This window comes from Physella acuta, unplaced genomic scaffold (assembly GCF_028476545.2).
Source record: "Physella acuta isolate Inbredline_101_S28 unplaced genomic scaffold, ASM2847654v3 ptg000890l, whole genome shotgun sequence".
NCBI classification, from domain to species: Eukaryota; Metazoa; Mollusca; class Gastropoda; family Physidae; genus Physella; species Physella acuta.
The window spans coordinates 426,764-449,401 of record NW_026732407.1 but is presented as its reverse complement, the minus strand read 5'-3'; the positions used below and the strand labels follow the sequence as shown (position 1 = coordinate 449,401).

General features: G+C 33.6%; 3 protein-coding genes across 7 annotated transcripts in view; 1 reads left to right on the top strand and 2 right to left on the bottom strand.

Annotated features, from left to right (window-relative positions):
* Nucleotides 1–1,090: 1,090 nt before the first annotated feature.
* Nucleotides 1,091–4,788, bottom strand: LOC131952794 (swi5-dependent recombination DNA repair protein 1 homolog). Of its 4 annotated transcripts, none has more exons than XM_059315636.1 (5): nucleotides 4,688–4,788; nucleotides 3,552–3,672; nucleotides 2,994–3,243; nucleotides 1,744–1,907; nucleotides 1,091–1,342 (listed from the first exon to the last, which is right to left on the bottom strand). In XM_059315636.1, exons 2-5 carry the CDS (start codon nucleotides 3,624–3,626, stop codon nucleotides 1,163–1,165), a joined length of 669 nt encoding a protein of 222 aa, XP_059171619.1. In that variant the 5' UTR covers nucleotides 3,627–3,672; nucleotides 4,688–4,788; the 3' UTR covers nucleotides 1,091–1,162. The 4 variants fall into 4 exon arrangements, with proteins under 4 accessions (XP_059171619.1, XP_059171618.1, XP_059171616.1 ...); XM_059315635.1 differs by lacking the exon at nucleotides 4,688–4,788 and adding an exon at nucleotides 4,219–4,370; XM_059315633.1 differs by lacking the exon at nucleotides 4,688–4,788 and adding an exon at nucleotides 4,223–4,370.
* LOC131952792 (stomatin-like protein 2, mitochondrial) lies at nucleotides 4,426–15,319 on the top strand. Its single transcript, XM_059315632.1, has 11 exons — nucleotides 4,426–4,668; nucleotides 11,314–11,448; nucleotides 11,664–11,763; nucleotides 11,885–11,943; nucleotides 12,163–12,295; nucleotides 12,670–12,726; nucleotides 13,296–13,388; nucleotides 13,530–13,628; nucleotides 13,887–13,966; nucleotides 14,182–14,310; nucleotides 14,824–15,319. Exons 1-11 carry the CDS (start codon nucleotides 4,624–4,626, stop codon nucleotides 14,908–14,910), a joined length of 1,017 nt encoding a protein of 338 aa, XP_059171615.1. The 5' UTR covers nucleotides 4,426–4,623; the 3' UTR covers nucleotides 14,911–15,319.
* LOC131952788 (2-hydroxyacyl-CoA lyase 1) overlaps nucleotides 15,318–22,638 on the bottom strand; it is a 69,066-nt gene continuing 61,745 nt past the window's right edge. For both annotated transcript variants that reach the window (XM_059315624.1, XM_059315625.1), the window contains exons 10-18: nucleotides 21,006–21,111; nucleotides 20,428–20,511; nucleotides 19,086–19,193; nucleotides 18,902–18,955; nucleotides 17,976–18,076; nucleotides 17,628–17,786; nucleotides 16,717–16,824; nucleotides 16,419–16,605; nucleotides 15,318–16,327 (exon numbers count right to left, since the gene is read on the bottom strand). In XM_059315624.1, coding sequence (XP_059171607.1) covers nucleotides 16,295–16,327; nucleotides 16,419–16,605; nucleotides 16,717–16,824; nucleotides 17,628–17,786; nucleotides 17,976–18,076; nucleotides 18,902–18,955; nucleotides 19,086–19,193; nucleotides 20,428–20,511; nucleotides 21,006–21,111 — 940 coding nt within the window. In that variant the 3' untranslated portion in view covers nucleotides 15,318–16,294. The remainder of the gene's footprint in view (nucleotides 16,328–16,418; nucleotides 16,606–16,716; nucleotides 16,825–17,627; nucleotides 17,787–17,975; nucleotides 18,077–18,901; nucleotides 18,956–19,085; nucleotides 19,194–20,427; nucleotides 20,512–21,005; nucleotides 21,112–22,638) is intronic.

Sequence of the window (22,638 nt, the reverse complement as noted above, 5' to 3'; positions counted from 1 at the left end):
GCAAAAAAGTACCTCATAGTTATAGATATGCTACAATCTATATATATAATTCTCTTCTGGGAGCCGTTAGAAAACAAGCTGCAAGCGCCTCCTTGCAGTCCCCTCTCTTTCTCTCTATCACTACCACCCCCACATTGTCTGGTGAGCTGTGGTCACGCTGTTTACATTTTACAATCATAGAGACGGGTTTGGTGACGGCTATTAGGGGCAGGTAATTTAGTTTGAAACGATTTTAAACTTAGAGGAGATAACTAAGAGGAGGCTGCTTTCACGTGGGGGGGGGGGGGGGGGGGGGTGTTTAGTGTTTTTAAGCAAATATTTTCAGTGGCAGCATTGGTACTGTCGAATTCACAAATTATAAATTACTGAAAAGTAGAAAAAAAAAACTAAATAGTGGCGTATGATACGCAGCGGGTCGGCTCGTTGTGTTTATTTGCCTACATTATAAAATGTAATGAACAACTATCAAAACGTGTAGCTTTTTAGCACCAATTTTTTTTTTCTTCATTGTCTTCCAATATGTGGAAGGTTCATACTTTGATGGGTATGTTGTGGAAGGTTCAAACTTTGATGGGTATGTGTGATGTGGGGGAGTGAATAAGGGAGGAGAAATATAAATAGAAAATATGTTTTCTATGGGCAGCTATTTGGCGGGCTTGCTTGCTGTCAGCAAATGCCCTCAATCAATATGTGTACTTTCAATGTAGGCTAGAAATGTGTTTGTTCTTTTATTTTACCACTAACTAAATCGAGAGGTATATTAACTTTGCTTTTATGAAAATGTAACAAAGAAAATTTCAACAAGACACAATATTTGACTTTTCTTTTTTTACAATACACACAGCCTACTATTCATTTGTTTAATATAGATTTCAAAATCTTTCCATGACTGTATAACTAGCAACCAGAATTTTCATTTACAATGGTTGGCAATATCTTCTGAGTACCTGATTATCATCTTGTAGATAATGGTGGCACATAATATTCAGCATTTTTTTACAGGGATAACAAATTTATTAAACAATGTGATCTTACAAGAACAGAGAGTGTAAGTGCTAGAAAAAAAACAATAATAAAGTAATAATAAATGTACAACTTAGTATTTAATATGTAGAATAAAATAGAAACAGTAATTACAAAAACAGCAATAATGACTACATTGTTATGAAAATCCTTCTTCATCTGCATTGTATTGTATAAGATCATGGTCAATAAGGAGATGATCAATGAGCTGAGTCATTGAGGGTTTGGGTTCAGGGTGAGCATCTAATAAATCTCCAAGTGCCTTCTGGGAAACCTCTCTCCATTTGTCTATCAAAGCTTGAAGATCTGTTAAATTGTTCTGTAATAAAGTTCAAAGAATTATAAATAGATCACATGTTTTAATTAGATAATTTATAAACAAGAAAATCGAAATTAGACAATATTTTATAAAGAAAAGCTATTTAAATTTTATAAATATTTTCAAATATATATATTTTCTTATAAATCCGTGATTGTTAACAACTATTCAAAGTTTAACACTCCAATTTCACAAACAATATGGAAGATATTGAAATAACATGTAGGTAATTAAGACTGAGAATTAAGTTTCAACAAATTTTTATAAGACTTAAATTGTCTAAAACAAAATATGTTCATACTTTAAAAGAAAAATTACTGTCAATATCACACATAAATAGTTTTCTTTTGTATATCTTAATTTAGAACACTCATTGCTAAAAGAAATTTTGAATTATTTACCTTTTCTCTGTACATTTTTACCATTTTCAACTTTCTTAACTGCTCATTTTTTTCTTTCAACACTGATTCTAAATTATCTTTTAGTTCTTTAAGTTGACTGGTGTTGCTGTTGTTGTAGGTTTGAGTTAAGGATTTTTCAGTAAATTCATTTTGTAGTGTTTTGCCTAGAATGGAAAAGAACAAAAATATTTGGACAGCACAAACTAACACGCTAATTTACTTTAAAAATTGAGACAAAAATGTTATTTTCAATATAAAAATATTAAAAAGACTGTTAATTAGAATAGAAAAAGTCTTAACATTTTACTTCTTACATTTTTACACAAAACAAGATGAAAAATCTTTATAAAAAATAAGGTAGTAGTGAGCTCCCATAACCTTTATCATATTCTTATATAACAGTGCAGTGGAACTACAGAAATCTAGACTTTTGAAAATAAAAACAACTGTTTATTTCTTGAGAAAATGCACACAGGCAAAAAGATCTCAGAATATGCTTTTAGAGAATTTGATACACAACTATCATTTTATGGGTTTTTGAGAAATCTGAATAAAATCAAAAGCTTAAGTACCCCAGAAATCTCTCAAAGGTTTTAGAAATCTATGTACGGGAACTAATACATGAGTATGAAATTGCATCCACTTATTCCCTTGGAAATAGAGTAAAGTTCCAGTTACTGGATATTGTATAAGAGTTGATAGAAGCCTACTCTTACAATCTTATGCATGTGAAATTTCATCCAACTAACTCAAAAAGGACTAAAGTTATCTGCTTTTTCAGCAACCAGAAACAGCTCAAAATTTTATACAAAGCTACACATCTGATATAATACTTATATAAGTAATTTTGTCAACCTAACTGAAATAGTACTGAAGTTATTGTGCTCACATTCACACAAACAGACATAGATAAGATTGCAAAACTACATTCTTCCAACTCAGGAATGTGTAGAACATCAAAATTAGTTAAAACCTTGATTTAGATTTCTTGCATGATTACAATGCACCCTTTATACTATACTCTGTGTATGAGTAAAGAAAGGAGGTGTAAAACTGCAAAAATTGTCGAAACCACGATTATTTTTTTTGTGTGCATGATTATACTTCCTCTCTACTCTGTATAAGAGAAAGTAACATTTTTAAACAGAAATTGATTATAATATTTTAAAATAAATCAACAAATCATTAAATTATTGTTTTCAGTTGGTATGAAAATAAAATAAAAACTCAAGGGTAATATAAAAATTCACCTTCAATATTTTGTAACACAAGTTGCGAAGGTGTACACAATGAATCCGATACGAATTTTTGCTCAAGAGAAGCACTGCAGGAAATATCTGCTAATTTTCTCTTTTTGATAAAATTTGTTTCACAAGATAAGGATTCAGATTTATTAGAAGCTTGTGACTCCCCTACAGACAGAGTTTGCGAGTGTGATTTAGGAGTTCCTAAATGATAGCGGCCACACCTTTTCAGTCTCTCCTGTAATGCTGGGCTTATCTACATTAAAAAAAAATATATTAAATTAATATATTAAATATATAAATATAAAACGTGTGTGTTTTATGTATCAGTATGTTTATATATAGATCTATTTGATTGTAGCTACCTTCAATATTTTATAGCATATCTTCCAATGCTTAAAGTCACTAAAGAAATAAGTAAGTATCAAGAAAACACTTTTTAAAAATAGTACGATGAACATGATTTTTAATAATATAACTCCTGCTTTAACCACAATTTAAAATTTAATTAATAATAATCAAATAACAATAATCGGTTTAGTTTAAAATATACACTAGATCTACCTCCTGATTACATTTCATTGATGGCAAATTATTGAGTGGACTGCTTTTATGACTATCTGGAAGTTGGCTTTCCATTATTTTATTTTAACCTTTGTGAATTTCTGTTATTACAATATTCCATCTGCAAAGATAAATAAAATATTATTAGTGCATTTGATCTTGACCTATAGGCCCTAGGCCTATATATAAATCTATTATCTTTTCTTTATATCGAGGTTGATCTATGTGTTTTATCAGTGTGTGTGCAATAATGCCAAAATAATGGAATTTCTTCTTTATTTTTATATTTTATACCCATACAAAAACAAGTACAAACACAATCTGATCACAAAGGTAACAGTGCAAAGAGTGAACACTAGCAAAGGGGGCAGGTTACTGCATACAAACTACATTCACCCATTCATCCCCCTGCCCCTTGTTCACTACAACAATACCAGACCTAGATTAGATCTAGAATCTAGATCTTAGAATACTTAGATATACAATCTAGATCTAGTAGTTACAAGTAGATCTAGAATCTAGATCTAGAATCCTGATTTAAATTTAATAAGTAGGGCCTAGCCCTAGATGCTCTCTAGTCAAATCAAAACTCACTTTCTTCACTCACACTACTCAGTCAGTCTGTTAGCGAGGTCAAGTAGATAAGGTCTGATAAAGTCTAGCTTACTTACTGGAGATCTAGACTATTTCACGCTTACGCTCAGTCACTTAGAGTAGATTTAAATCTAGAGATCTAGATTGAGAATGAAATAATATCACTAAGTCCTGGCTGTCGATACCGATCCGAATCACACAAGTTGGTTTGCTGCCACCCTCCAAATGAACAGTAAAAAAACCTTTACGATTATTTTTTAACTGCTTTAACTGTACTCTACATAACATTTTTCCTCACATTGGGGAAACATGAAATACATTGCAAAGCCTAGGACATTATAAATTGAATAAAATAATCGTTTTCCACCGTTTTCCACCTAAAGGCTTTAACTAGATCTAGACTCTTAAGTCTATTTATTTTAGTTAATTTAGTAAATCTAGTTTTTAAAATACATCTAGATCTTGTCAGAATCTAGAGATGCTTCGTTCTCTGACAACTAGACGCACTGTTAGCCTGCTCAAGGTAGACAGCCGTGACTTACTTAAAATTGTTTTTTTCATGATAATGACTTGTGAATGTGATGATGAAACTTCATGTAGAATCGTAGATCTACCACTTTTAGAATTAGATAATCCCAATCAATGCAGGCCTAAAGAAGTTGGAATATGTTGATTAATGATTGATTTTATATTATTTTAAGATGAAGAAACAAATTCATTCACTAAAAAAACATCTGTTGAAATTTAGTTGAAAAAATCTATCTAGGCCTATAGAATAGTATACTACTATACTAAGTATAGTATAGTCATAATAGTTAATAGTGACATAGTCTGTAATTATATTAGTCTAGTAATGTATAGGCCAATTAAGCATAAGCCATTGGCTAATAATAATTAGGGCCCTATGCCTCGTAATAATTATAATAGACCTAGATCTAGTTTATGATATGTAGGCCTATTTACTACCTATGATATATAATTATATGAGTTTTGCGTAGGCCTATTAAATTAGGCTCTAGGCCCTTAGGCATATATATAAATTTATTAAATGCCAGCGTAAATGGCGTAATGATGACATGATTAGTCATCCATTTAATTTTAATAACAATATTTCTTACTACACTGAATATCTCTCCTATTAAAAGACCACATTAGTGTGACATTAGGGAAAGTAAAGGCAGCTGGGCATAGTGCTGATTACACTATTTACACTATTATTAAAAGAAAAAGTGGCCTATAATTATTGATTGTTATATTTGAAATCACAAAGGAAATGCTGGTCCTTATTAGGCCCTATAAAAAAAGCCTAACTATTCTAAGCTATAGGCCTAAATTAAGTGCTACTATTCTACCTATGCTTTTTTTAGAATATAGGCCTTCATTTTAAAATTCTCAATAACGTACTCGTTGTCAACCTGTTTGACATCGTGGTATGAGACGTGTCCCTAAAGACATTACTATATCTATAATACTTACTTTGTCACTCTTGTTGAAATAACACTGTCAATCAGGGCCATTTTATTTACTATACCAGTTCCCACATACACACCAGACACCTGTCCTATCTTCTACTTCTATCCCAAGTACCATTATTATCTCAGTGTATGGTTAACCAAGAATGAACAACAGTTAATAGCAAAATTATCATAGTTAATTATCTTACTAGATCCAATACATAGAGGCATAAATGATTAGACATGCTAATAAAGAGATAGTGTAATCAGTACTATGCCCAGCTACCTTTACTTTCTGTGCTTCAGGTACCCTTCAGAGCTGGTTGACTGTTCTGAAATAAAACTATTTAGGGTTTAGATGCTAAAGGAAAGTCAGATACAGTTGTAAGGGTATGAAAACCTGGAGGAATGGGGTCCCAATCTGACAGCAGGTTTTTGAGCCTGATATGCTGGTTGACCAGGAAAAAGATGCTCACAAAAGTGTTCCTAGTAGCTAGGCCAATGCCGCTGCCGAGAAAATCGGACAAATCGGCTTTTCCCTACCCCTTGCATGTTCAACTCTGTTTTTTGCATGCTTTTATTGCGTTTATATTAACATGTTATACATCATTCTGTTCGTAATTGAATAACCTTTTTAACTGTATTAGTTTGATTTCTCTATTATTTCAGACGTTGAAGAAATCGCCGATTAAATCGCATTTTTTACCCTCCGCGTCGACGTGCCGATTAGGGGGGAGGCTTTTTCACCTTTTTAAAAGGGGGGTGTTACTTGGAGTCTATAGACTCTGTGAGTTTTCGTACTACAACTGTGAAACTTGGTAGAAGAATAGATTAAATGTACACGTATAACGCTCAGGGTTCTTGGTTAAAATATGTTAAATACTTTCGGATATATCAGACCGCAAAGTTAAACTAAGTTATTTGAGCTATTTATGGATCGATTTTTTATTTGAACCCTGAGCTGTATTCCTGAAATCTCGACGTTTATTAATATGTATGATATGTCATATTAGGCCCTATAATAAGGACGTCTATAGACTTTGAAGTGGACCGAACATATAAACACGACGCGCCGACCGCTGTCCGACTGAACCGCTCGGCTGTGCTTCGAATCGCCGTCTTTAACCTGATGACGCGTTACAAAATTTGTATACACGTATCGAGTTTACGTACTACAACAGTTAAATTTGGCAGACGAATACATTAAATGTAGACGTATAACGCTCAGGGTTCGTGGTCAAAATAAGTTAAATACTTGTGGAGATAACGGACCGCAAAGTTGAACCAAGTTTCCCGGACTATTATTGGACATATTTTACATTTGAACCCTGAGCTGTATTCCCGAAATCCCGCCGTTTATTGTAATGTATGACATGTATTATAGCACCTCGTAATAAAGCCGTCCATACATTTTAAAACCGAACGAAAATAAAAATTAGCGCGTCGGCCGCCGTCCGACTGAATCGCTCTGCTGTGGTGATCTACACATCGTGTGGCACAGCCGAGTGTGTGGTCACGTGACGCTAGGCGCTTGATCCGATTGGATGATACTATAAACAATGTCTAAAGATAGATACATGTGTTCCCGTGTTTGACTCGACGGCTATTGCTACTTTATATTTATAAGCACACAGACATGTTGCATAACTTTGTCTTAACCCATTGAAACGTCAAACAAAAGTTTTGTTAGTATTTACGGCTGAGGACCAATCGTAAAAACTAATCTTCTTTAGAAATTAATCCGAATAGCTTCGGCCCGATCAAACAATGCTGTGATGTGATTCGTGTAACGTTTCATTATTGTGTACATTACTTTTTCGTAAAAATGGCTTTAAAAATAAATTAAATTATATCCGGGGCTCTTTTCTACAAATTTTAATATCACTAACAACGTGGGGGTTACTAGCTTGCCAAATCGACCAAAATGTTGTGGGGTGGATGGGGGTAGCCACTGACCATCCTACACCGTATGTAACACCCATAGTCTCACCCCGCCCCCACTAGTCCGTGACGCGACAAGCCGACGAGCATCGCTTTTGATGTTTTATAACACCCGTACGGTACACGGTGGTTTCATACCCCACCTCCCTCCCCCTTCACTTTGTGGAGTTGATGTTACTAACCCTCGGGCATAGATCAGGAAATCTTGCCAGACTTTTGTCTCTGTGATTACATAATATAGCTAGTCTCATAACGCGAGTTGAATTACCTCCCCTGACCCGCTTTTTTATGGCCACTTTCTAGTTCGTTTTTTTTCGATCGTGTCTCGGCACTGTTGCTAAAAATAGCATTCGCGCAATACCATACGGGTAAATCTGTTTGGCGTCTGCTACACGTGATAGATCGTTGAATGGCCGACAAGCTGATATAAAAATTATTGCGACCGGATGCGATTTTCGTGGAAATTGAGCTAGATTTAGCAAAAGACAGCTATATTTGAGTAAAATATTATTATTTATACTTCTACTTACACAGATATTTTGATAACTGCAGTTCAGCCGTCCATTTTTCTTTTAAAATGTATCTTTAGAATTTCTGTACCTTTTGGCAATCGGTCAGGAGCATTTGCGCACTAAACCCACCCCCCTACGGCAGATCCGATTTTTTTCCCAGTGAACTCGTACTGACCTCCCACATAGCTAAGAATACTAAGATAGTACATTGATACTGATGGGAAAGCCTCTATATCTGTATTCCTACTAGAGATCTAATCTAGAAATAAATCTAGATCGTGGAGTTTTTATAATGACTTTTAAATTGAATGTCTCCAGTTTAAGATATTTTTTTTTCAAAACATAGCTACTTTTAGTACTATATTTAAGTATTTCAAACCCTTTTGGTAGTTTTTTCTTAAACTTAGACCTAGATCTAGTGATTAGATATCTATATTTTGTACTTATAACTTGCAGGCCTATTAAAATAATAATAAAACACTTTGCTTGATAACTTCATTAGGTCATTTCATAAACACAAATGTTATAAATAAACATATAAAAATCACAAAACCATAGGTAATATCTGAATTCTGTAGCCTACCTTACATTTAGGCTAATACTGAATTAAAAAGAAATTACATTAAGGTTTGAAATTAATACAACTTGTAATTAAGAAAGAAAGCTTCAATTCTAAATACTACAAGATATAATAACAAACAATGAAACAAATTCAAAGCTTTTTTCAACCCATTTAGTCGAAAAGATTTTTATTTTTTCCGATATTGACTAAAATAAGTTTTTAAAGCTTAGGCCTACTGTTTTTACAAACATAACTCAATTTTATTAGGCCCCTGTAAACATTAATTAAGATTCCTCTGTAGACAAAGCAATCTATTTGGCAGATGAAGTAGAGTTCATGTTTCTTGACCTCGGCATATGAAGTGATTGTCCGTGTGGTCAGCGATATTCACAGCCGCCTTTACTTTTTACCTTTAATTTCCCCAATGTATATCAGGTACCCATCAGAAATGGGTGGACTCTAATTGAATTTTACTAAACAAACATTTTGATGTAGGCCTAGATCTATAATCTATAACATTCCAAACAACATCTGTTCTGTAGAATTTACCTTTTTGCTTCCAAATGCGGTATTTTCCAATTGAAAATTCATCACAAAATATACAATAAATTATATAAATGGCATTTTATAAATTTATATAAACTATTTACTTTCACCTTGGTGTAAAAAAATGTAGGTATAAGCAAACTGATTTCAATAGTAAGAAAGAATCATGTCTTTTCTTGCTTACTAGCTTTAAAACAAGTGAATTTGACTTTTTACCTGCGTTTTTGGTCGCGTTTCTATATATTTTATTTGCGACACTAAAAAAATTATATTTAATCAACCGATTATGCTAAATTAATAAAATTGGTACTGTTGGATTGCATTTTTAAAGCTCTACAATTATATGCTATTTTTTTATAATTTGAAGAAAATTGAATTTATATGAGACTAACTACATAATATTCATCTGACACGTTCATCGGGTTGGCCGACTAGCCTACCCAGCGGTCGTGTTTACGTAATAGGGCAATAAAATTCGTTGGTCAGAAGACCTGGTTACCCACATGTCTGATAGAACTAAATCTTAATCTAGGCAAAAGCTGGTGGTGGTACACGTGTCTGTGTATAGCCAAACACGGTAATCTTACACAATTTCTAGAATCTACTAGATCTACACAGTCAAGCACTCAAACACGTGCTTTTTTCTTAAGAAAGTTGTTAATTGTAAAAGGCCTACTGGTAGGCTTACAAAATACATAAACCTACTTACTACTAGCATAAACATTGGGCATAAATATAAATTTATGTTATATATCTATAACTTAACTATACCTTGTGCAAGTTTTTTAAAAAAAATATTTTCCTCCAAAGTTTATGTTTATTTTATTGACATTGTAAAAATGATTAACTTTAATATGGGTAATAATATTACATAATTATCATAAAGCACACTCTGATTCTGATCAGACACATTTGTAACTAGACTAATTCTATAGCAAAAAGTTGTATGATATTTAAAATAACAAGAAATATAATTATAATGAAATAGGCCTACATTTTGGAATAGAGTAGGCCTATAGTATTGGACATAGATTACATAACATCTTTTAAGAAGTTACATAATCACAAATTTACTATAGCATTCTTCTCTTTGTATTGAAAAACTTGATTAGTTATATTTTCTTCTAGTAGGCTATTAACTTGAAGTTAACTGACAATGAGCAAAAGTGATTTTAAAACAAATTCATGGTATATTTTGAGCAAAGGGTGGGATTACATAACCTTAACATTTGATAGTTATGTAACAATGTTGGACCATTTTAAATCTACTATTAGCTTAAGCATATACAAATGTCATATTTTAGATTAAAACAGCGTTACATTTAAAGAATGACTTCTTATCACATTGATTATTAGATGTTTAAAAAAAAATTGAAAGGGGGGTATTACATAATCTATGAGATTAGTAGGTTGAGTAATCGAAGGACACTTTTTAAAATAGCATAATTGGATTCAGCATACAAAAATCTATAAAATGTCTTAAAATTACATCAATTGATAAAGTATTCTGGCTTTTATACCACTTTTAGTGAAAAACGCTTAAAAATTTGGTCCATACCCTCCCAGTATTTTTCCTCTTTCAGGGTCTACCCCGGTTGTCTGAAAAAACTGCTGTTTTTTAATGACTAAAAAATTCATAACTTTTTTGTTTATGGTCAGATTTTGAAAATTCAAACTGATCTGTAATCAGATTGACAGCCCCTATCCAAATATGTAACTATTATATTGTTTTACTGAAATTAAATTTTTGCATTGGCCTAGCTATTCCTAGTGCAGAAAGAATAGCTGTCAGCACATGCCTCATTATATTGGGCTTGAAGTTGGTAGGGTTCTTGATGCTCATCTCTTCAATTTTCTGCAAGTCAGCCATGATTGGGGCCCCATGCCCATGGTACCATTTGGCCTAAGTTGCATTGAGTGGTATGGAATGAATAGAAATTTTTAAACTTTGTTATGTACATTGTTACAGGTGGGCAAATATTTATCAGGTTGGTTTTAAGTAGGCAGTTTGCTATTGCTAAGGTTTGTATAATGTCCTTAACTTTCTCTGGCACCATATGGGGAAGTCAACAAAAGTGGACAACTATATGTTTATATTTATCTTATTATTTCCTTTAATTTCCAACAAGTTTTTTTTTGTTCTACCTTCCTAGGCCTCCATTGAGCATGTACACAATGCCACTAGATACAGATCAAGCCTTCCTTTCAATACTGTCATACTCTTTGTGCCACAGCAAGAAGCATGGGTTGTCGAACGATTTGGAAAATACAACGCAATTTTAGAACCGGTATACCTTATTATGTGCAGTTTTATTTTCTTCTTTGTCAATGTTATAGTAATTTATTTTTTTGGGACGAATAAGTATTTAAACATTAAGAAAAAAATTTAAGCTTGAAAATTTTAATTCTCAACAGTTAGGTTAATCAAGAATTCGAATCTAGTACCATTTACATTAATTGTAAAAACTGCTATTTACCATTGTTTAACTTTTTTTTATTACAGGGTTTGAATTTAATTTTTCCTATAATTGATACAATCAAATATGTGCAAAGTTTAAAAGAGATTGCCATTGATGTTCCACACCAAGCCGCTATCACCCTAGGTAAGCTTTAGGTATTTCAAAATTATTGCTCTACAATAGGTTCAGGACTCTCAAAAACACATTCATTTATTTTTCATTGTAATTGTTTTTTTTTTTTGTTTTTTTTTAAATTTTTTTATAGATAATGTGACACTAACAATGGATGCAGTATTATATCTTAAAGTAATTGATCCTTATAAAGTAAGTTGATAATTATTTTAATTATTACATTGAAAAAAAGTTGAATTATAAAAACCTGTTGTAAATAATGTTTATTCCATTCTTGTAAAAATAACAAATCTTTAAAATTGAAATGCTACTATATTTGGAATGCATTTAGCCAAGGCAATCCTATTGAAATAAAAAGTTTTTTTAGTGTAAAATAAATAAATAAAATAGCAAGCATTGTCTCTTGCCTAGGCTTCCTATGGTGTAGAAGATCCAGAGTATGCCATCACACAACTGGCCCAGACAACCATGAGATCAGAGATTGGAAAAATTGCTTTGGATACAGTTTTTAGAGAGAGAGAGTCACTCAACATTGCTATTGTTGGTCAGTAACAGTATGTCAGGGTAGCAAAACACCTGGTTGGCTGAGTCAGCATTAACTTCAGTGGTTAATTTGTTTATTTATTGCCTACATAAATCTCGGCTTTAATGAGTACCTGTTATTTGAGCATTTTTACATTATGCTGGTCATTTCCAAGCAAACTTACTCTTAAAAGTGACTGGTCAGTTAATTTTATTGTTGAATAGAACATTCCAGAAACAATACACCAGATAAACATATCATCTTTAGGCAGCTACAAGTTAAAAATAAACAAGTTTGTACAAGCATTACAATATGTTTTAGTTAAAAAGAATACTGAGTATTTAAGCAATCATTAGTGCTGATTGACTTGTACATGTTCTTGTTTTTCTTTACAGATGCAATCAATGTTGCTTCCAACGCATGGGGAATAAAGTGCATGAGATATGAAATTCGTAAGCATAGTTTGTCTTCTTTATTTTTACCTGCATATTTTGTAGAAAAATGGTTATTGAGCTTTGAACGTAGGAAATTTGTTTTCAGTGCAATTCAATTACCTTAAAATTAAAGTTTAATATAGTATATTAAATCGATTCAGTAAGGATACTAATAATTGTATGACAGAGATATTTTTGTGGTTTAAATTTTTTTTTAAACTTCCTTCATATATACAATAGGCTATAATATTACCTTTACAGTAAATAAAAAAAAGAAGTTTGCCAAACTATTGTGTCAAAAGGACCATTACGTAACTGATATAAAGCTTTCTACAAGGCACTATAAAGCTTTCTCTATGTCAGTGTGACACACAACTCTGTATGTCAGTTTGAAACAAAACTACCTAGAAACTATCTTATTTCTGGGTCAATGTGACAGAAAACTACCCACAAAAACTTATTTTTTATGTCTATGTGACATAAAATTAATTTCTGTATGTCAATATGACATAAAGCTTTGGACAAAACTAACTTATATCTACATATGAAGCTTCGCACAAAACTAACTTATATCTACATTTATTAAGGTGACATGAAACTACCTCAAAAAGTACAAGAAGCCATGCAGACCCAGGTGGAAGCAGAAAGAAAAAAAAGAGCTGCCATTTTAGAATCAGAAGGTAAACTTTGATATGGAAGTGTGGTTTTATTACTGTAGGACTTGCCATCACATCGCTGTTTACATGATCTATAAACAATATGATTGATCTATATAAGCCATATAAGGTTAAAATTGACTTAGTGTTCAAATTGTTCTGCAGGTATTAGAGAAGCAGAAATCAATGTTGCTGAGGGTAAAAAAAGGTCAAGAATTTTAAACTCTGAGGCTCACAAAGCTGAAAAAGTAAATCAAGCAATAGGTGGGTTCATTTTTAGTCACATTAAGTAAAGCAGAATGTTGGTTCATTTTAGTCTCATTTAATTAGGCGAAGGTGGTTTCATTTTAGTCACATAAAGTGAGTCATTATTGTCACATTTAGTCAGGCAGATGGTGGTTCACTGTTTTAGGCATGTTAAAGAAAGAATGTTAGGAGAGATAAGCTGGACAGTTTTTGCAAGTCTTGTAAATTGAAATAAAATAAAATCTAGAAGTAAATTTTTGAAGTTATTCCCTTTAGGTGAAGCTGAAGCTTTGTTAGCCAAAGCAAAAGCCAGAGCCGCATCATTAGAAGTTTTGTCTGAAGCCTTAGCTAAAGAGGTATTTATGTTGACTTGCATAACTATGTTATAATCGCTGAGAATAATCTTTTGAATGTAAATATAAATCACTGTGTATATTTAGACAAAATGATATGAAAGTCAGTATTAATTCCTGTAAATATTTTGGCAGAATGGTAAGAATATCAGTATTCCTGTAATATTTGGGCAGAATGACATGAATGTCAGTATTAATTCCTGTAAATACTTGTACAGAATGGTATGAATGCAGTATCTATGAACATAGCAGAGCAGTATGTAGAAGCCTTCAGCCACTTAGCCAAAGAGAGCAACACTGTGCTACTCCCAGCAAACACTGGAGATGTCTCATCCATGGTTACTCAGGTACAGCTTATTTAACAATGCTGGTGTCTTGCTTGCTTGTTTTCTCTTGGTTTACCTAGAAGTCATCTTATGGATTAAAATATACCATCTTGAATCTGTTTAAACAGATAATAAAGGGTAGTCACAAATATTACAATGCTCTTTATTTTTAACAAAAAAGGACAGAAATGATGTCCCGAGTATCATAGATTGTTTATAGATGGGCATTGAACTTTAACGTGATGGCGTGGCCTAGCAGTAGAGCGTAGACTGCTAAATGGACATTCCTGAGTTTGAATCCGGGTTCAAGTCAGTAGTGTGTCTCTGAGTCCACCCAGGTCAGATGTGTACTTAGCATAGTACTGACCACTCTATCCCTTTTTATGCCAAGGTCACAAAAATAGGTGAACTCTTCTTCACTTGCCACATGGGCCATCAAATTTGAAAAGGGAACTTTACTTTTATTGAACTTTAATTTAATGGGAGTTGTTTTGAACCACTTTTTGCTCATACACATTTTATTTTTTTGTCTAGGCCATGACTGTATACAATAGGTTATCTAAAGATATAAAGCAACAAACAGGAGTTAAGGAGACCAAAACTGATTCCTCAACACAATAACAGTCCAGCTCAGTGGTAACATGTCAAGTGGTCAGGAATACAATAGTTGGCAACTGTATTTTTTAAATATTTTTTCTTTCAGTAAAATATTTATATATACAATGTTTTTTTTTCCAGTCTTTTAAAATTTTATTTCAGAAGAAAAGATTTGAGTCAAATATTGAAATTTATCTTATAATGCAGTGTTAAAGATAATTTAAAATGTAAGGCTTATTTCCCATGCTAGATTAAAGTTGTTGCTGTTCTTTACACTTGTTAATGGCACAAAATTAGTGTTTTGTAAATCATAAGATGCGAGGATCATTTTTTGGTGGGCTGGGTTTCGATCAAAACATTTAAAATATTTTTTTCTGATTAATTTGTAAGACTTTTAAAGTATGTTATGATTAAAATAAGTGAGTACAAGCTGTGTTAAAATTGCTTTTTATTTAAACAAATCCCAAATATAACAAATGTAGTAGGTCTTCATTTCAACATTTTAAAAAAACATTTCAAACAACCACATCTTCATCTACAACCACATCTTCTATTTTTACAATTTGTAATTTATTTTTTAAAGCAACAATATTTATTTAAAATCTATTATACAATTGAAACAAATTCATTTAGTTGTAGGAAGAAGTAAATATCTGCATATTTTTATAGATCAATAAAGTCAGTATGGTAAAAAGATTCCTGAATGAATCCCCTAAGAATTATTTCAGGATTCCCAGCATATGAGCAATCACTCTTTAGTAAAAACAATATAATAGCTTTGGTGGAAGATTGACCAGAATGGAAGAACTCTTTAGATCATGCCTACATACAACCCCCAACCGAAAACTCGAGTTCGAACCCTCGGGCAGATGAGGCTCGTTAGCTGGGGACAGCCACTCTACTAGAAGAGACAACTCCGAAATCAAACAACTGCTGCCTTGGTTGGACAAAGGCTATGGAAGCAAATCCAAAAAGAAAAAGCAGGCTGAAATCGAAGTCAATGGCGCATAACCAGTTGACACGTATCCTTAATTGTGGTGGAGGCATGGTCTAGTCGGCAAAAAAAGCTCATGGTTGATAAATTCAAAAAGTCTCGAGTTTAAACCCTCTGGCAAATAAGGCTCGATCCCTTCAAACACTTAAAATTAAGAACTAAGAAGAAACCCCCCAACAAATAATAGATAGTTAAAAAAGAAATACCAAAATAAAATATACCAGATGAATGATTTACTACCAGTTTAAAAATAACTCAGTGTACCATTTATATAAAAAGTATAAAACATCTTTCTGATAAACATAGCATACAAATTAACTATAACAGTCAAAATAACACGTTTTCTGAATGTTGGTCAAAAAAATGTACATCAACATTACAAAAGATTGCACTTCTGTGATTACTGTGAACATTTTATAAATTTGACTTGGTCAACCAGAAAAATTCCTGAAAAATAAAAGAATTAAAAGATGACATTAATGCAAAACCTTCCTAGGTAGATACAAAAATGCATAAATTTAGATTTAGTTTTGATTACCTGTGTTTTTCTCTGAGCCATCGGATCTATCATGACATTTATAACAGAGGGCCTCTTGGTGTCCTGGACAGCAGCCTCCATGCTGTTCTTCAGCTCTTCCTTGGTGCGTACGAAGTACCCTTTGCCACCAAATGCTTCAATAATTTTCTCATACCTGGTGTTTGGCTGGAGGGATGTGGGTGGAATGCTGTGACATGTCAAATTTAAACAAGCTGGTTAATAGATGCTAATAACAAAAGAAATGGAAAGTGAAACAAAATGAGTACAGCTCTTCCGCTTTATAAGATGATAAACTTACTTCAATAAAAGGTCTCCAGATTTTTCAGCTGCATCCCACATTTCCTCTTTAATACCAAATGAAATACCATTGTTGTTGAAGATCACTATTATCACAGGTAGCTGGTACCTGAAAATATTAAGTTTTTGGTACCTACTTTAAGACATTTCCAGTAGGAACACAGTGGACCCCCACATTTTGTGACTAAACCAAACCAGGGATCGCACCAAGAAACCCTGCGGTAGTGTAACCTGTGGCTCCCAAGAATGCCTTGTGACAATTGGGTGGTCACCGAGGTGTGTTACAGAGGGTATTAACGTACTCTCAAGGCTTTCATACAGCATGCCCTGGGGCATCTGGGCAGTTGTGTGTGGACAAACTTTGGCCCGAACAAATAAGATCCAAGAAATATAATGCTGGCTTTGTTTACATTTAAATAACTCAATTTTAGAAAACAAGGTCACACCAGGTCTTTAAAAAAAAAACACGTTGATGAACCTCTTTTGTAATGTTTTTTTTAATATTTAAAAGTTTCTGATGTCTCTATTGCTACTATCTCTTTTTGTTCACTCACTCTTAAGTAACCAAAAGCAATGTCCCCCTCCATACATCCACACACACCTATGTTTTACCTGGCTATTGTCTCCACCTCCATGCTAGAGAAGCCAAAAGCACTGTCCCCCTCCACACACACACATGTGTTTTACCTGGCTATTGTCTCCACCTCCATGCTAGAGAAGCCAAAAGCACTGTCCCCCTCCACACACACACCTGTGTTTTACCTGGCAATTGTCTCCACCTCCATGCTAGAGAAGCCAAAAGCACTGTCCCCCTCCACACACACACCTGTGTTTTACCTGGCTATTGTCTCCACCTCCATGCTAGAGAAGCCAAAAGCACTGTCCCCCTCCACACACACACCTGTGTTTTACCTGGCTATTGTCTCCACCTCCATGCTAGAGAAGCCAAAAGCACTGTCCCCCTCCACACACACCACTCTCTTGTGTGGCTGGTGATCTCTGCAGTAGACAGCTGCTGCTAAGGCAAACCCAACTCCAACACCCATGGTACCAAACGTGCCTGCATCGAGCCTATGAAACAGATTTACAACCAAAACTGATCAGGAATTCATTTAACTTCAAACTCATAATTTCAAAATTTAATAAATTAACTTAAAAATTTGAAGTAATATGAATTTATCTGAAATATTATTAAGGAGATAAACAATACAGATACTTAAACCCTGTTGTAGATTCTTGTAAGCTATTTAAAAAGCTGACCTGTGTCTGGGATAAAGGTTGGGCAACATGGTCCTGCCAATGTCCATTGTGTTTGACCCTTCGTTCACTATAAGACTGTCTGCTGGGATGGCTCTCTGTACCTGTCAGGGCAAGGGGTGACATCATTCTGCTAACCAGAGCTTTCAGGGCAAGGGGTGACATCATTCTGCTAACCAGAGCTTATCAGTGGGATAGGTTATCCTGACAGGGCAAGGGGTGACATCATTATGCTAACCAGAGCTTTCAGGGCAAGGGGTGACATCATTATGCTAACCAGAGCTTTCAGGGCAAGGGGTGACATCATTATGCTAACCAGAGCTTTCAGGGCAAGGGGTGACATCATTATGCTAACCAGAGCTTTCAGGGCAAGGGGTGACATCATTATGCTAACCAGAGCTTTCAGGGCAAGGGGTGACATCATTATGCTAACCAGAGCTTTCAGGGCAAGGGGTGACATCATTATGCTAACCAGAGCTTTCAGGGCAAGGGGTGACATCATTATGCTAACCAGAGCTTGTTTATCAGTGGGATTGGTTATCCTGTCAGAGCAAGGGGTGACATCATTATGGTAGCCAGAACTTGTTTATCAGTGGGATAGGTTATTTAACTTATAGAATCTATTCATATTCTCTCATATAAAACTTTATCATATCTTATTTGGCAAATGTCTGTTCAATCGTCATGTGTGATGAAAATAATATGAAAAATTCTGAATAGCAGGGAATTTTTGGGAATGGCAGACGCCTCAAGTAAAAAAAAAACAACAAGGAAGCCATGGGAACTGGTGGGGAAGCAGCTGGCAGAGTCAGGACTATCATGGGGGACTGCCAGGAAAATTGCTGCAGACCAACAAAAGTGGAGGGAGCTTTCAGTGGCGTCCCCATGTGTCTTGAGCACTAGAGGCAAAAAAAATATACAAAACTTACCTCGGAAAAAGCTGCATAGTAATTTAGTGGCACACTGGAGTCCTTGGACATATCCTTTACATGTTTAAAAAACAATAAAAACTTATTAAAATGTATTTTAATGTAAGGTTTTGTTAATAACATGGTAGTTCAAGGAATGTTTGACCACTTGGTGGTCTAGTGAACACAAACAAGATCAACTGACCTGTACATTAATGAAGTTGTCCTGAATTTTTTGTCTGAGTGTTGTCCACCACGCAGACTTCTCAGCAAACTGGTAGTCCCTGTGGTGGTGCTGGAACTCCTCTAGCAACTGTTATTTAATTCATTGTTACTATCATTAAATTCATTGTTACTGTCATTTAATTCATTGTTACTGTCATTTAATTCATTGTTACTGGCATTTAATTCATTGTTACTGGCATTTAATTCATTGTTACTGGCAATTAATTCATTGTTACTGGCATTTAATTCATTGTTACTATCATTAAATTCATTGTTACTGTCATTTAATTAATGGTTGCTGTCATTTAATTCATTGTTACTGTCATTAAATTCATTGTTACTGTCATTTAATTCATTGTTACTGGCATTTAATTCATTGTTACTGGCATTTAATTAATTGTTACTGGCAATTAATTCATTGTTACTGGCATTTAATTCATTGTTTTTGTCATTTAATTCATCGTTACTGTCATTAAATTCATCGTTGATGTCATTTATTTCCTCGCTGCTATCATTTAATTCATTGTTACTATCATTAAATTCATTGTTACTGTCATTTAATTAATGGTTGCTGTCATTTAATTCATTGTTACTGTCATTAAATTCATTGTTACTGTCATTTAATTCATTGTTACTGGCATTTAATTTATTGTTACTGGCATTTTATTCATTGTTACTGGCATTTAATTTATTGTTACTCGCATTTAATTCATTGTTACTGGCATTTCATTCATTGTTACTATCATTAAATTCATTGTTACTGGCATTTAATTTATTGTTACTGGCATTTAATTCATTGTTACTCTCGTTTAATTCATTGCTACTGTCATTTAATTAATTGTTACTGGCATTTAATTTATTGTTACTGTCATTTAATTCATTGTTACTGGCATTTAATTCATTGTTTTTGTCATTTAATTCATCGTTACTGTCATTAAATTCATCGTTGATGTCATTTATTTCCTCGCTGCTATCATTTAATTCATCGTTACTGTCGTTAAATTCATCATTGATGTCATTTAATTCATTGTTACTGGCATTTAGTTCATTGTTACTGTCATTTAATTCATCTTTACTATCATTAAATTCATTGTTACTATCATTAAATTCATTGTTACTGTTATTTAATTCATTATTAGTGTTATTTAATTCATTGTTTCTAAAGTCATAACAAAGATCAATTTTACAAGATTTTAACAAATTCAAGTCACCTTGTTTTTCCAGTAATTTTTCTCAGCTCATGTAAATTATGATGAGAGCATTCCAAAGTGTAACTCTAAAAAACAACAACTTAAAATGCTGCCAAGTATAGACAAAGTTACCTGCTTTGTGACGGAGTTTATGTCTCCCATCAAAGCTACACCTTGCCTCACGTTATTGCCTAGCTCCTCCATGCAAATGTCAACCTGAAGTATGAAATATATTAATATAATTTCATAGGCAATCATTTTACTTCCTAAAAACATTATGAGTCAATCATTTAGTTTTCCATAAATATCTTGAGCCTATAATTATTTTTTTTTAAAATATCATCAGCTAATCATTTACTTTACTTACTACATATCTTTTCTTAAAATTTTAAGATCAAAATTATTTTCAAATTAGAAATTTTTTTAGTTTTCTCACAACTTGCTGACACACAAAAATAACTCAGTGTAATATATGAAAATCTGGGATTTGAACACTGCTTAGCATGTTTAGATAAAGACAGAATTAACTATCTAGTGACAGGAGTAAAAGAGAGATTATGTACCCAAATCACTTGCTTTTAGAAAACAATGAAAAAAAAAATTACAATAATTTACACAATATCCGATTTGAGAATAAAATAAGTAAAAATTTCCTTAAGACAAAACTAATAAAAAAAACTTTATAATATTAATAGTTTTAAAATGCCCACCTGAATTATTTTCACTTTAGAGTTAAAGCGAGGAGGTGCACCAAAGTGCAGCATCCAGTTCAAGCGTGCACCAAGCAATAGAATCACATCAGCTTCCTGGAGGGCTCTGAAACATCAACCTTACAATGTAGTTTAACTTAGACAGCAGTCATCAACTGGCCAGTACATCAACCTTACAATGTAGTTTAACTTAGGCAGCAGTCATCAACTGGCCAGTACATCAACCGTACAATGTAGTTTAACTTAGGCAGCAGTCATCAACTGGCCAGTACATCAACCTTACAATGTAGTTTAACTTAGGCAGCAGTCATCAACTGGCCAGTACATCAACCGTACAATGTAGTTTAACTTAGACAGCAGTCATCAACTGGCCAATACATCAACCTTACAATGTAGTTTAACTTAGGCAGTAAGTTATCAACTGGCCAATACATCAACCTTACAATGTAGTTTAACTTAGGCAGTAAGTCATCAACTGGCCAATACATCAACCTTACAATGTAGTTTAACTTAGGCAGTAAGTCATCAACTGGCCAATACATCAACCTTACAATGTAGTTTAACTTAGGCAGTAAGTCATCAACTGGCCAATACATCAACCTTACAATGTAGTTTAACTTAGGCAGTAGTAACACAACAACTGGCCAGTACATCAACCTTACAATGTAGTTTAACTTAGGCAGTAAGTCATCAACTGGCCAATACATCAACCTTACAATGTAGTTTAACTTAGACAGCAAGTCATCAACTGGCCAATACATCAACCTTACAATGTAGTTTAACTTAGGCAGTAAGTCATCAACTGGCCAATACATCAACCTTACAATGTAGTTTAACTTAGGCAGTAGTAACACAACAACTGGCCAGTACATCAACCTTACAATGTAGTTTAACTTAGGCAGTAAGTCATCAACTGGCCAATACATCAACCTTACAATGTAGTTTAACTTAGGCAGTAAGTCATCAACTGGCCAATACATCAACCTTACAATGTAGTTTAACTTAGGCAGTAAGTCATCAACTGGCCAATACATCAACCTTACAATGTAGTTTAACTTAGACAACAGTCATCAACTGGCCAATACATCAACCTTACAATGTAGTTTAACTTAGGCAGTAAGTCATCAACTGGCCAGTACATCAACCTTACAATGTAGTTTAACTTAGACAGCAGTCATCAACTGGCCAATACATCAACCTTACAATGTAGTTTAACTTAGGCAGTAAGTCATCAACTGGCCAATACATCAACCTTACAATGTAGTTTAACTTAGACAGTAAGTCATCAACTGGCCAGTACATCAACCTTACAATGTAGTTTAACTTAGGCAGTAAGTCATCAACTGGCCAATACATCAACCTTACAATGTAGTTTAACTTAGGCAGTAAGTCATCAACTGGCCAATACATCAACCTTACAATGTAGTTTAACTTAGGCAGTAAGTCATCAACTAACCAATACATCAACCTTACAATGTAGTTTAACTTAGGCAGTAAGTCATCAACTGGCCAGTACATCAACCTTACAATGTAGCATAGTAGCATTACTATTGTGTGCAGGAACACAAAATGTAACATTGCCTAGCCAGTAACACAAAAACTAGACAGAAGACAATTAAATTTTTTTAAAGTT

Excerpts from the sequence above, each read along its gene's own strand:
- LOC131952794 (XM_059315636.1), bottom strand. The coding sequence starts at position 3,626 with ATGGAAAGCCAACTTCCAGATAGTCATAAAAGCAGTCCACTCAATAAT. Across the intron at positions 1,908-2,993 it reads TGTGTTACAAAATATTGAAG|GCAAAACACTACAAAATGAA; the intron begins GTGAATTTTTAT and ends TTTCCATTCTAG. Across the intron at positions 1,343-1,743 it reads TAAAAATGTACAGAGAAAAG|AACAATTTAACAGATCTTCA; the intron begins GTAAATAATTCA and ends ACTTTATTACAG.
- LOC131952792 (XM_059315632.1), top strand. The coding sequence starts at position 4,624 with ATGCTTCGTTCTCTGACAACTAGACGCACTGTTAGCCTGCTCAAG. Across the intron at positions 4,669-11,313 it reads GCACTGTTAGCCTGCTCAAG|GCCTCCATTGAGCATGTACA; the intron begins GTAGACAGCCGT and ends CTACCTTCCTAG. Across the intron at positions 11,449-11,663 it reads ACAACGCAATTTTAGAACCG|GGTTTGAATTTAATTTTTCC; the intron begins GTATACCTTATT and ends TTTTTATTACAG.